General features: G+C 40.0%; 1 protein-coding gene and 1 non-coding gene across 3 annotated transcripts in view; both read right to left on the reverse strand.

Moving 5' to 3' along the window:
* The window catches only part of LOC143146583 (uncharacterized), a 42,589-nt gene that overhangs the window by 9,416 nt on the left and 19,621 nt on the right, over window positions 1-13,552 (reverse strand). For both annotated transcript variants that reach the window (XM_076311012.1, XM_076311011.1), the window contains exon 2: window positions 4,149-5,057. In XM_076311012.1, the coding sequence (XP_076167127.1) occupies window positions 4,149-5,057 (909 nt within the window). The remainder of the gene's footprint in view (window positions 1-4,148; window positions 5,058-13,552) is intronic.
* Window positions 2,826-2,987, reverse strand: LOC143147729 (U1 spliceosomal RNA). Its single transcript, XR_012992335.1, has one exon. It is a non-coding gene; the product is annotated as a U1 spliceosomal RNA (small nuclear RNA).

Here is a 13,552-nt window from a genome sequence, read left to right on the forward strand (position 1 = left end):
TATGAAAAAACATTGTTCACAACGTTTATCTTGTATCTCGTGTGTACACGGGGTGTCTTACTTCGTATCAGAAGAACACGGCACGTCGAACTCATCCCCTTCGTTCTCGGAACAAGTTTCTAGTTGTTGCACGGCTGAAACGATAGATGGCGCTATTTAAACTTTCAAATGCTCGAGTGTACTCGATTACAAGTAACAATTTTTCATGCAGATGCTCTAGTTAAAGAATACACAAGTTTGTTGACAATTTTGTTAAATTTTTTCTCTTTCCTATAATCGATTAATGTAGCAGCGAAATATTGGGCTGTTCGGGAAGTCATTTCGTTTTCCAAAATGGAGAATATATAATTTAATAAAATGTTTATACACTCTAAAAAAATCGTGTTTTATTTTCACCAAAAAAAAAAAAAACCAAATAACTTTTCGAATAACCTAATAGTTGAACAGTTAGAGGTTCCCAACCTTTTTTGTAATATTCTTACAACGCTTCTAAGTCGAACGAAATACAATATTCCCCGGTTGTATGAAACTTAGTCCACCCGTTGGATTTCATATAACCGGGGAAAGTAACTTTTCCATTCGACGGTCGGTACGCAATACCTACTTTTGCCAACTGTCGACCGAGAGCGACGAGATACGTGTGCCGACGTTTATTAATGAAAATAAAAATTTTTTTGTCCGACAGATCTTCGCCAGAGTATTACCAATACATTGGCAAGATTTTCTCGTAGAAAATAAGTCCAAACACTACTTCGTTCAAACTATTTTCGATTATACGTTATTTAAATAATTGTCAAAAAACTTTACACTGTGCGTAATAAAAAAATTAATATTTTAATTAAATAAACATTGTTGCAAAGATAAAAGTAGTCGTAACAAGCTATAAAGGTAAAATTGAATCATGTTATTTATTTAAGTGGATAGTAATCTTCTTGTCGAAAACATTTGAATAAACTACAAACACGTATACGCATGTTCTAGTTAAAAATTTAAATAGGATTTGTGAGAAATTTACCTTTCAGAATATTTCCAATGACATTGACGTTATTCGGAAGTTAGCGAGTATTAGAGTTTATTTCTGACAAGATTACACGATTAGGGTTTATTTCGAACTAACGAAATACCAACGTGGCTTGAATGGGAAGTCGAATGTTACCGGAGACCGACGCGACAGCGAATGAATTACTAACCCATTGTAAAGTTATAATACCGTGGAGCTGCTGACGGTTTCTATTTCGTAGCGTTTGTGTTCATACTATATTACACGTACCCCGGAATTTATTCTCAGAATGCAATAGTACATATATATAATAAATAATAGTGTCACCCTTGAAGTGATAACCTACTTTAAACTATATATATATTTATTTATTTATTTATTTATTTATTTATTTCACAGTGATTCGTGCAACTCGTAGGTTAGACGTATTGGAATTTATTCTGAAAATGCAACGATACGTGTTTAACGAATAATAATATATTAACTCGTGGATCGATAATTCGTGATAATCTCTAAATTTGCAGAGCTGTTGACGGAATATTCATATTTCATAGCCGTTCGTATTTAGGTTGCACGTAAATGTACGCCATCTAACGTTTCAGCCGCGCGATAATTAATATAATAATAATTATTCCCAGTGATAACCTAATTTTCGTTCTTATATGTATTTACAATAAATGAAAGTGCATAATGAAAATATATTTATACCGCGAACGAGTGAAAATGTAGCGTTTCGAAACGCGAGCTCCTTCTCATTGGATCGATTACCTTGATCGTTGCACAAACCTTGATCGTTAAACATAATCGAGGTTCCGCTGTTAAGATCTACACCTGCTTGTAAGGTCCTCGATTCCATCGCTATGTACGAGACGAATCGCGTCGAGATCTTTGACCCAGATTCGAACGAAAATTATAGGTTACGTCGACCCGAGATTCCGACTCGAGAAGAATGACAAAGAGTCGAGGCAGGTCGCGAGAAGATGGGCGAGAAAAAACAAGCCACTGTTTTCATTGCGAGAAGCGCTGAATAGTCACAGGTGGTGGGGAGTGGGGGTTAGCTCTCGTCTCGACGAGCGGTCTCGCCTTCTCGAATCTTCCTCCTTCCGTTCTATTTCTAAGATTAACACGACCGTAGACGACGAATTTTCAGGTCGGCTAGTTCACAGAGTTCAGAGCGACAATCGTCAACGCGATTCTCTCTCCTCGGACGACTTCAAAGAATGGGTTAGCGACAGCGCCGATGGAAACCGAATACCATTCGTTTCGTCCTTTATTTACCCTCACCTTACGCCGAAAAGCGTCTCGTTTCACACCCGTCGCGCCAACCGCGATGAATATTAATTTTTGAAAGTCGTAGAACACACAGCCAAAACTTGGACATTATTATTATAAAAAAAATAGATGCATTTATTATATGGGGTTTGCCACGTGGTTTACCATTGCAAGAAACATGCAAATCGATGTATCGAAGTCATCGGTGAATTTTAATGGATTTCCCAACGATAGGTTTTTATAAAATTGACAAATCTTTATTATTAGGGAATATTATACGCAGGGGGTAGAGATATGTGCTAAGATACGAGTAAACTACTTTTTTTTTGTTCGGAGATCTTCAGTGAGATTCATTTAGAATCGAGCAAGAATTTTAAAAAATATCGATATTTTATTATAATCCAAATACTCTTCGATGATAGTGGGTTGACGGTATTTGTAAATTAGTGGATGAATTCACTCATTTTTCCAACCCCAAATTTTTATTATTTATACTTTAAAGAATCAACGATACTTTTTCCGAAGATAGTAATTTTTATTTGAATTGAATTATCCGGGACAGCGCGAACGCAGTCCCGACTACCAAAAATTATACGCCCGAGATACCCACATTAGGGGTATTCGCAAGGGTCAGCCTAACCGTGGTGCAATGGAAAAGCCTCGCCCTGGAGGAACCGCCTTCTTGATCACGGTAACCTCTGCGCCAGGTAAGTATGCTTTTCTTCGCTCAAAGTTCGTACTTATGCTATGGTTCGCACAGTTTTTCTCGCGAGAAATCTATTCTCGAATGCGCCGACTAGTGGCGCATACACGTACTATGTTCGTGCAGTGACAACCGCCAATCTTAACCTATTCTATTCTCCGAACTGCAACAACTCTTCGTTTACGATCCGTCCGCGTACACAGAATTTCCATCTCGAAGTTGTGTTCGAAGCATGACGTAACAGAATGCAGTGGAACTGTGACTTCACTTCGGAACATCGCACATGTATTCGATGTAAAAAAAAAAATGAGAAAACCTGTCGTCGTTACGAAGAATTGTAATGTAATAGTGTCGTTACAAATGAAACACCAATGTGGCATTGTTTCGAAGAATTTTTCGTAGAGAGTGCATCGAGAAAGTTGGCACGAACAATCAAACGAAATTGTGGCATTATTTCGAGGACGATTCGAGGTGAATTTCGCTCGTTTAAGATGTAAACTTATTTTGGATAATCTTTTTCGAAAATACTTTGCACTTTTGTTTCAACCTACGATATTCCATAACAGTAGTGTTTCTATCGCGCAACGAGTTCGAGGAATGATCTTTCCAACGGTATGCATCCAAGGTGTCTCAAGTTTTTTCGGTAAACCTGTACCGGTATGTTCTACGAATGAGAATACGAAACAAATGTTAATATCTGTATTTGATCTTCTCTTGTGTAAAACTTCTTTCCGACAACTTTAATATTTATTTATTTTAACAAATATTTCTCTCAGATCGACTTCTTGTATTTCCAAACAACTTTATCCATTACTAAATAAAGAAGGCCAAGATCTCGAGAAAATTTAAAGAACTCTTCCTAAAATTCTCGTACGTCCAAATTTGACTCAATTCCGACCGTACGTACCAGAGAAGTGCACCGCTATTTTCCGCCTTAAAACGTTTCCATGAAAATCTACCAAATAATTCAAAGACACGTGCGTCCAAGCTACGCGTAAAAACTCGACATCAGACGTACCGTATCGCGATAGAAGAATTCGAAATATCGTCATCGTTCCTACCCAGAGAGATGGTGTCCCCTTTTTCGAGATATTATTATCCCGAGCCAAGAAGCGTGTACCCATCCATTCCTAGCTGGTATCGCGAGAGACTCGGTGTTGCGTCCGCACTAACCTGAAACGATCCGTGCTCCTTGACGTCGGTGAAGAATATCGGCGCTTCCTTGGCGTACCAGCGATCCTGTGAGTAGATCGAGTTCACCCTCATCCCGGCTCGACTCTTCTCCGACGCGATCAGCGCCCTGTCCTCCTTGTTGTTGGTCTCGGTCGCGTGGCCGTGATTCCGTTCGTACTCTATCAGCGTCACCGTGTTCTGGACTTGCCCGATTTTCTCCGCGATCGTGTAGATCGTTAGCGAGTCGTTGGGTTTACCGTGGTCCGTATTAGGTCCCAGGTTGGTCTCCTCTAGGCTCTCCGAATCTCGCGGCCGCTGATGCTCGTTGTCCCTGTTCCTTCTTAGCACGTTCGTCGACTCCTCCGCGCGTTCCTTGTCGTCCGTCTCGTGCTCCTTGGCGGCAGCCTTGCTCCTGCAGTGCTTGCAGTCCTTCTTCCGGCGTCTCCTGTTCGGTCTGGACTCGATCGACTGGGCTCGAGTAGCGATCGGGGCGTCCTCGTCGATCTCCGTCTCTTCTCGACGCACGTTCTTCTCGCGGTTCGTCACACGAACGGAACAACTCGCGACGGAACTCTCGTGATCGTTCCCGCGACGAAACGGTAGCGTCAGGTTACGCCGTAGACCGGTGATGTCCTCCCGATCCGACACATCCTCCCGTGACGCGCAATCGACGACATCGAACGATCTACGTGTATCCTGGGCCGACGACGGACACGCCGGTTTCGACACGTCCTCGACGACGGGGAGAACGTCCTCGTACACGTGGCTATCCGAGCTCGACAGAGCGGAAAGGAGATCGATCCTCGGAGGCGGGAAGTACTTGCGCGACTCGTGACCGGACGATTGTCGCGAGAAGGCACCACCCTCGATTCTCGGCTGGTGCTCCTCCTCGAAGCCTTGGTTCTCCATCTGAATCCGGGAAAACGGGATTAGAAACGTTTTCCAAATCGTAACGTTCGTCGTCGTTAACCCTCGCGGTGCCAACGATTTTAGATCACGCGTGGGTCAAACGGGACCCGTAAGCTTCCTCGCACAAATATCTCGAGGAAAAATTTCGTTTTTTCACCGCGACTTTTGGAAAGACTTCAAGGAAAGTTGTAACGATATAGGAACGGTGCGAAAAAATCCCTGGGTCAAAAATGACCCATGCGTGGCAAAACCAGGGTTAACGAGAACGATCCACGGTGCATTCGTAAATTTTACTTCAAGAGTATCGCGCTAAAAACATTACTAGAGGTATCTTCGAACACGGTCATTGATTTTTAATAAAATATTTTATTTGTCAACCATTCGTCACGGACACACCCGACGCTTGCGCACTGAACTTTTCAATTGTGTTTATAATTTGTATTCGAATAAAATGTTATTTTACGTATATTTACGTATACATTTTTTTCATTTTTTGCAACGAAAACAAATTATTTACTCACACACTTTACTTATTTATACTTGAAATCACTTTTCAATAACATCATCGACCAATTTATGAGGAAAAAGAGGTAGCCATTTTGCAAAGCGATTTCGTCAAAATTGCGGAACTGGCAATTGTGGTCAAATACCATACACTCTTGTAAATATTGTCAATCGTTTGTTAAATAATTCAACAAACATTTCAAGTTACATATTTATCAGAGAATGCAGTCATCGATGTGTTAACATTGTAACTTTACGGTAAAAAATTCAGTAATCTTTTATAAAATGTGTAATATTTTATGTTCTAATAACATCGTTTCAATGCACAATTGTAACTTGACCCGGTGCACGTAAATAACTTTTCGAATTCTTTTATAATCTCCTCAAGCTGATGCCTCTAAAGTCAAAATTTTACAAAAATTAAAAAAAAATTGATATCCCAGCTGGAAAATGACTTCGAGTAACCTAACAATAAATTTCTTTCAGAACTTTCAGATATCGATGAAGAAACTAACAAAACGAAACAATAAAATAAAAAAAAGATAGCCCTGGGTGTAAACTAAACTAATTCACGGTTGCAAGAAAAGTGTCGAGAATCGAGCGACGATTCAACGAGGGTAGTTTCGATCGATTTGTGCCCCCCTCGTACAAAATAAACAAAAAAATTCTCCGATATACCGATACACCATAAAACGAAAATAATTGTTCGGTTACTCTTCGTCGATTGTCGTTTTCTCGACTCGTTTTCTTCGCTCCAGGAAGCGGACCAACAAACTCGAGTCGTCCATCCAATGTGGCCAGATAAAAAACCGGACACTCTCACGCGACAACCGATTCCAACCTCTTTACCACTGTTAAATTAATCGATATCATGACCGGCGCTCCGACGACCGTCGATTAGCTCTGCTCCTCCAGTCTGTGCGTCACTAATTTTCAAACTTCGATCCAGGAGCGTGACAAACGAGGTATAGGAGGCACACGGACGCATCGTTGCAAGTGAAACGAATTAATTAATTTGTGCTCTCGTGATGTGCATATTTATGCGTAAAAACTTTTCAACGATAACTATGCAAACCGTGTATCGTTGCCCCGGGCCCCAAAATAGCTAGATACAGCCCTGCTCGAGTGTCCAAGATGGCCCCCCGAAATTCGTTAGAATTTCTATTCGAAACTCGATCTTTGTCTTCTGGAAGCCGAGAATTGGATATTTTTTAAATAATTTACTTATTTATTTATTTATTTACGCGCGTACGCGGGACAAACCACATTAGTGTACACGATAAAAGTATGTGGTTAACGAGGTACCGAGAACCTAATTTTTGAAGGAAGTAGTTCCAAAGAAATAAATAAAAAATTGTACAATACGAATTTGCAACTACATATTGGTTATCGTCTTTTTTTATTAATATTATTACCATACCTCTTTATTTCGTACGCGAAAAATAATATATAATATTTTTTTTCTTCTTATTTGCATTGATCGAAAATACGTTTTAGAAATATGTATATCGTCAAAATATCAAGTCGGTATGATTAATTTACAATTCGTTTACAATTAGAAAATCACATTTTCAATCACGAAAAGTTCCTTTCCCTTTTCAGAAAAATATCTTTCAAAATTTTCATACGTTCATTTTCATAATATTTAATTATTTCATTTTTGTAAGTTCAGCGAGGTTTTCTACCAACAAGATATTTTTGCTAACCGTGTAACATTACTCCTACTCCACTGTACTGTTTACGAACATCAATTTGTAGAATAAAAAATTCTTAGCAAAGAGGACTTGAAACGAGTTCTAAAACGTTACGTACCGATGAATGATAAATGCTCAATGACTGGAAATACGAGCTGCTTCCGTGTATTAACTCTGCAGTGGGCTGATGACGTTTAATCGACCTCGGTTGACAAACATGGTTCGTAAATATTTAATAACAGTGTAGCTCCTAACGCTAGCGTTTGTCTACCCTCCGACTGACTTATAATGCAGGTGTCAACGCATTGCCAGTGCCCTACAGACCAGTATATCGTTCGTAACGAAAAGTAAACCGACAGTGCACTCCACGTCCACACTGGCCCCTAACAAAGCACCCGTGATTCTTTTTATTCGAGTTGAATATAGTTGCAGACATCTTACATGTATACTATATGTGTATACGTAATGTTCTATTCATTACGAAATATTTTTACGCGTTCACAGATACGATAAATGGTACATTATCGTCACGAAATTTGTCAATATTATTGTACACTCTTTACAAACATATATTCGATGAAGAATCAATCGAAAACGACTACGATAGTTAGACCGCTATATCGAGCCACATTTAGGTCCGTTAAATTTCCTCGTACTTTACTTCAATTATTTTAGATTCCTTTACGTCGAGTTGAAAACTACTACGCATCGATCAAAAGTTTATTTAGTCTATTTTATCGTACACTATAGCCATGATTTTGTAACAAGAACTTATCGCTGATTCGAACAAATACTATACGTACAGATGCACCGTTAATAGTCAGACGACCCATTCTACTGTAAAATATCGCGTAAAGAGACTGGTAAATACGCGCAATGCATTTGTTCCGCGTGTAACGTATTCGCGAGGCAATCGAAAATGTCTAATACGTAAAAAAATAAAGGTACACGTGTTGTTAGTATTTTAAGAAATTATTTTAATCAAAGTTAAAATATTGTCGCAGTAATTTCGGAGCTCGTTCCAATGAGAATTATTACGAACGAACGATAATGATAAAACTAGGCGTCGCGCAATTGTCGATTCGTCGATGCTACCGCCAAGTAAACAGCGAGCCGCGAGTGGTCGTAAATTGAACGAAAGGCGAGAGAGAGTCGCGCGGAGAAAGAGAGCTGCGCCGCGAACGAGGGAGCGGAATTAAGCGTCTCGTTGGGGAGCATCCCGAACGATTGTCGCAATTATCGCGACTTGACTCTCCGATTGATCCCGACCGAGCGAGCCCCTGACGTCATCGACCTCGTGAATCTTCGGTGGATCTTCTCTGCGCGCCACCGTTCGCTACACGAGTGAACGTATTTCGCCACTCTCGAACGCTTTTGCGCTGGAAATTCCAACGCTTTTCTCGCGTGCCAACATTCGTGCCGTACGGTCACCGCAGCGTAGTCCTGCCGTATAGTATGTTAACGCGTTAAACGCTACGGTAGCCCCCTGGTGACCGGGCGTTACAACGTTACAACGATTCTCTAAAGCGCTTACAAGACACGAACTCTAATACTCGTTAACTTTCAAGTAGCATTACTCTCGTTGGTAATACTATAAAATAACATTCTCAAGTATAGAAAACTGGCGTGACCGTTTAACGTGTTAACATTCTCGAGTATAGAAAACTGGCGTGGCGTTTAACGTGTTAACGGGACGTAACGTGTTAACGATTGTTCGAGCGTGGAGCTACCATAGATGTCGAAGATAAGCGTTGGTAATTTCGTTTTGGAGAGATGGCGTTAGTAAGTGAGAGAAGAACGCGTGAGAAGCGTGTACGAAGGAAAAGAGTCGGATATGTGTGTAAAAAAAACGACCGGAGCAGACTGGTCGGTCACGTTTAGATAAACAGTAAAATTGAAAAGTAAAAGTAACGAAGTTGTGGTGTTTAAATTAGATGTATTATTGTAATTTGACTTTTTACCCTCTGTCCGCTGATTTCTTCAGTTTAATTCAGTTTTCTTTCGAAACTTATTTGTGTTTCACTTAAATATCGGAAATAAATATTGATTCGTTGCGACGGTAGCCCTGTTGTGAATATCAAAAGTAAATATTGCGAAAGCGCAGCATCGGGTGGAAATTGATCAAACTCGCTACTGTTACAGAAATTATTGCAAATATTGGAAATAAATATTGTAAAAAGTCAGTCGGAATTGCTGGTTTTGCAAGAGCTATTGTAAATATCGGAAACGTTATCGTTTTGGGGGAAATATAAATCGAACGAAAGAAGGCGGAAATATTGCGTCAGAAATTGTGGAGGGTCCTACTCGTTCAGGAGCCGACCAATCCACGGATCTTTTCCGTGTTCGAGGAGATGGTCCCTGAACGAATAGCACCGGTTGTAACTCCAGACGCAATCTTCTCACTGGCGTACTATACAATGCGCATACATGTGCGTACAGAATGCAAATATTGAACAACAATAAATTATTTCATCGTGACAATAAAAATATATAGACCTTTTGAAAAAGATATCGACGACATTTTGAAATTTCGAATAAATACCATACTGAGAAAATTTGTTTACTTATCGCAATATTTGACCGTTCCGAACAAATAATTCCGACATTTTTCCTGCCATCGAAATCAAGAGATGAAATTGTCATTTTTTTTTCGAATTTATCGACACGGTGACGAAGTAGAGTGACGTACGAAAATTTCGTTCAAAAAAAAAAACGTCGGTCTTCGTTACACAGGCTTGGAATTTTTCCCAAGTGGAGCAAGCATCGTGGAAACGATATTTTCGTGCGACGAGTACTTCTTTGTTAGACCATGACGGGTTTCTCGTCAAATACGAGCCTTGCGAAACTCCAGAAGTAACATTGATTCCACGAGAGAGACGGTTGCGCACTTTATTCGATTCAGATGTAACGTTCGAATAACCACACGTGTCAAAGGACAGAAATTTTCACATTTTTCAAATTATCCAACAAACCGTCCGATACGGTCGAGAGCTCGTATCGTTGTACTCAGTCGACGTAAGCGACCTTGAAATGACTTTGACGCCTTCAGCCAGCGACCTTTCTCTTTGTACGTTCAAATGTCCTTCGTTATTTTTTTAAGCGTTATTAATATATACAATGCTTAACGATAGCTGTATTCTACGCGCGTTAAAAAATTTTTTTAATTACCGACTCATACCGGTACCGACCTGAACTCTTGATTGAAGTTTTAAGTTGTTACATTTACAAATTTTTAATTTTTCTATCGTTACATTTTCTATTCGATTCTTTGATACAATTTTATCGTTTTATCGTTAAATATACGGTAAAAGAGGAGAAAAAAAGTCAACGAGAACGAAAGTGACGTAAAAATTTCATGGGTCAAAATGGACCCACGGCCAAGGTTCGAGAAATTAAAGAATATACATTCTTCGGTTTGTTTTTTTTTTCTTTAATAAACCAGAAACATTTCGTTTCAAATCTCAACGTTTCACCTTTCATCGAGGGTCTTCCCCGGGAGATTGTAATTGGATACACTCTCTGAGACGATTTTTTTTACATGCGATAAAACGGAAATTATCCAGATAAATAAAAATATAACATCGTCGTTTGTGGAAGGTGCCATTGGAGCTAGAATCGTACGGTTCGTGTACAAAAATTAATCCATCGGCCATATTTTCTTACATACAATTACAACAATTTTTTAAAACAATCTACAATGTACCCTCTTCTAATAAAATAAAAATGAAATCAATTCAAGGAATAATTTTTCTTCAATATTTTCTCAAAGCAGTACCTACTTTTATCAATGTACTGCTGCTACGAGACTTTATTCCCTTAACTCTTTGAGGCACAGTTGCTAAACGTGTGAAATGATATAAAATATGTATAGTTACATCTAATTAAAGTCGAATAAAACTTCACTCTTGTGAAATTTGTGTTCTACCAAAAACAATAACAAAATTGTTATTGTTTTGCCGTACATAACTAAATTACCAAAACTTTTTTCCATTAAACGTTATCAGTTACTTGTAATCTTAACATTAAATTTATTATTATTTATTTGTTTCCAACTATTCTGTACTTCAACTTTGACATAATATTTCTCGTAAACTGTAAGACATTTTTCAAAAATGTTTATCGGTTTTTGTACGTCAACTACCCTACTATGAAACTGCGTTAAATAAAATCGTTTCTCAACATTGAAAAAATTGGACTCTCTTCCGCCTTTGAACCACTGTTCGATGCGATTCACCCTCCGAAATCTCGAGACGGCCCTCGCCCGCCAATTAATCCACCGTTACGAAATTTCCGTTGCATCGGCGTCCCCAATCTCCGGGTGTTCTTATTGGGAACGTATCTCGACCCTGACGATTCAGGATTAATTCCACGCGTCCATTTGGCCTGAGTCAACCGCGCGTTGGCGGTGACGCACCCGCGAAACTAACAGGATTGCGCGTACCCGGCTGCATGTTAACTAGAAAAACGCGTTTCCGTCGATCGAGTCATCGATTGGCACGGGGAATCGTTCGTCGACATTCAAGGACGACGGGGATGACATCTCTCGTCACTACGCGGAACCACTTCGACGACCCACACCGTTCACGAAACCAACTCGACGATTGAAACGACCAATTCGTCCACAGAGATCGGCCAAATCGTACGAATAACAGTTAAACGGAAAAATATTAAAATTGGAACGGTAAAAAGGTGATTTTTCGCAACGAACGAATGAAAATTTTTACCATCGTTCCAGTAACATTCTTTTCGGTTCTTTCTTCGCGTACTTCCCGGAACGAAAGGCTATTATTAAAGTTCCTGCGTCCGGTTCGGAGTTTTCCTTCTTGCCGGAGGAGCCTGCGTGCGCATGCAGCTCACGGTCAACGAGTGCGCGCACGCACTGCGAGGAGCTACGAAGAATGCCCCCTGAGCGATTCTCACGACGCAATGGGAATCCGTCTTTTCGCTCATAAATTGCGTTTTTGCAACAGCGATGTTATTTACGCGATGAGAAATAACGACCAATACTTTCCAGTACTGGAAACAGTACTATCCAAACAATTTGTACCGTTGAGATAGATAATTGTACAGTACAATGTACGGTATAATCTAAATCGCGTACTAACAATCGTATATCTACTCTCTGCCAGCAAAGCTTTTTCATCGTTCCAGTCGTGTATGTAATTTTTACATATAATTGAAACATGGGTCCAAAGGTAAAAAATTCCCTTAAATCGAATATTCATCGATCAACGAACGGTAGTCGAGGTACGTCGCGAAAGGACCGAGTCGTGATATTTTCGCGGGGTCCCCATTGGCGTCGCAACACGGAAAACCCTTAAAGCGGTATCCGCTCGCGGATCGGGCCGCACGCGTCTTCGCAACGTGACTAATTGCGAGGCCCCCTCCCCCACGTAACCGCACACGTGCACGGTCGTGTGCTTTCGTTCCGTAATTGTCCGCGAAACGGGCTCTCGATTAATCACCGACCGAACCAATTACGACACACGCTGGACCGGAACGAATTAGGCGAGGAGGAATCGCTATCTCGGGAGGGGACGGCACGCGCCATCGGGAACCTTCGCCACTGTCTGAAAACTCTCCCCTCTCTCTCTCTCTCTCTTTATTCTCTCGAGTGTCGTGACTCTGGCGAGGTTAAAGGCCCGTTTTCACGCGACACGAAGTCACGACTCTTAACGCGGCGTCCGTGATCGGGGCGTCATGACAACATGCCGACATTGCGGTTTTCACCGTGACGATTGTTAGCGACGTTCGACGCCACGGCAACCGAGAGTCGTGACTTCGCGCCGCGTGGAAACTGACCTTAAGGGGTTACATCCACGCCGATGAGGCTGGGGCCATCTTTGAGAATTTTTCGTAACGGCGAATATAACACTTTTTGGGGACGATTGGAACCTGAGAAAACTAAACGTTGACCTTACGCTCGACTTTGAAACTTTACACTCGAGCAATAGTATTGTATTCGAATGTACAAGTTTGTAAGTTGTAAGATTGTTCAAATTGTAAAATTTTGTAAATTGTAAAATTTTGTAAATTGTAAAATTTTGTAAATTGTAAAATTTTGTAAATTGTAAAATTTTGTAAATTGTAAAATTTTGTAAATTGTAAAATTTTGTAAATTGTAAAATTTTGTAAATTGTACAATTTTTTCAATTGTATAATTTTATACATTGTATAATTTTATAAATTGTATAATTTTTCCAATTGTACAATTTTTTCAATTGTAAAATTTTGTAAATTGTATAATTTTTTCAACTGTAAAATCATTTCAATCGTACAACGTATCCAATCGTAAAA

This window comes from Ptiloglossa arizonensis, chromosome 5 (assembly GCF_051014685.1).
Source record: "Ptiloglossa arizonensis isolate GNS036 chromosome 5, iyPtiAriz1_principal, whole genome shotgun sequence".
In the NCBI taxonomy this organism is placed as follows: Eukaryota; Metazoa; Arthropoda; class Insecta; order Hymenoptera; family Colletidae; genus Ptiloglossa; species Ptiloglossa arizonensis.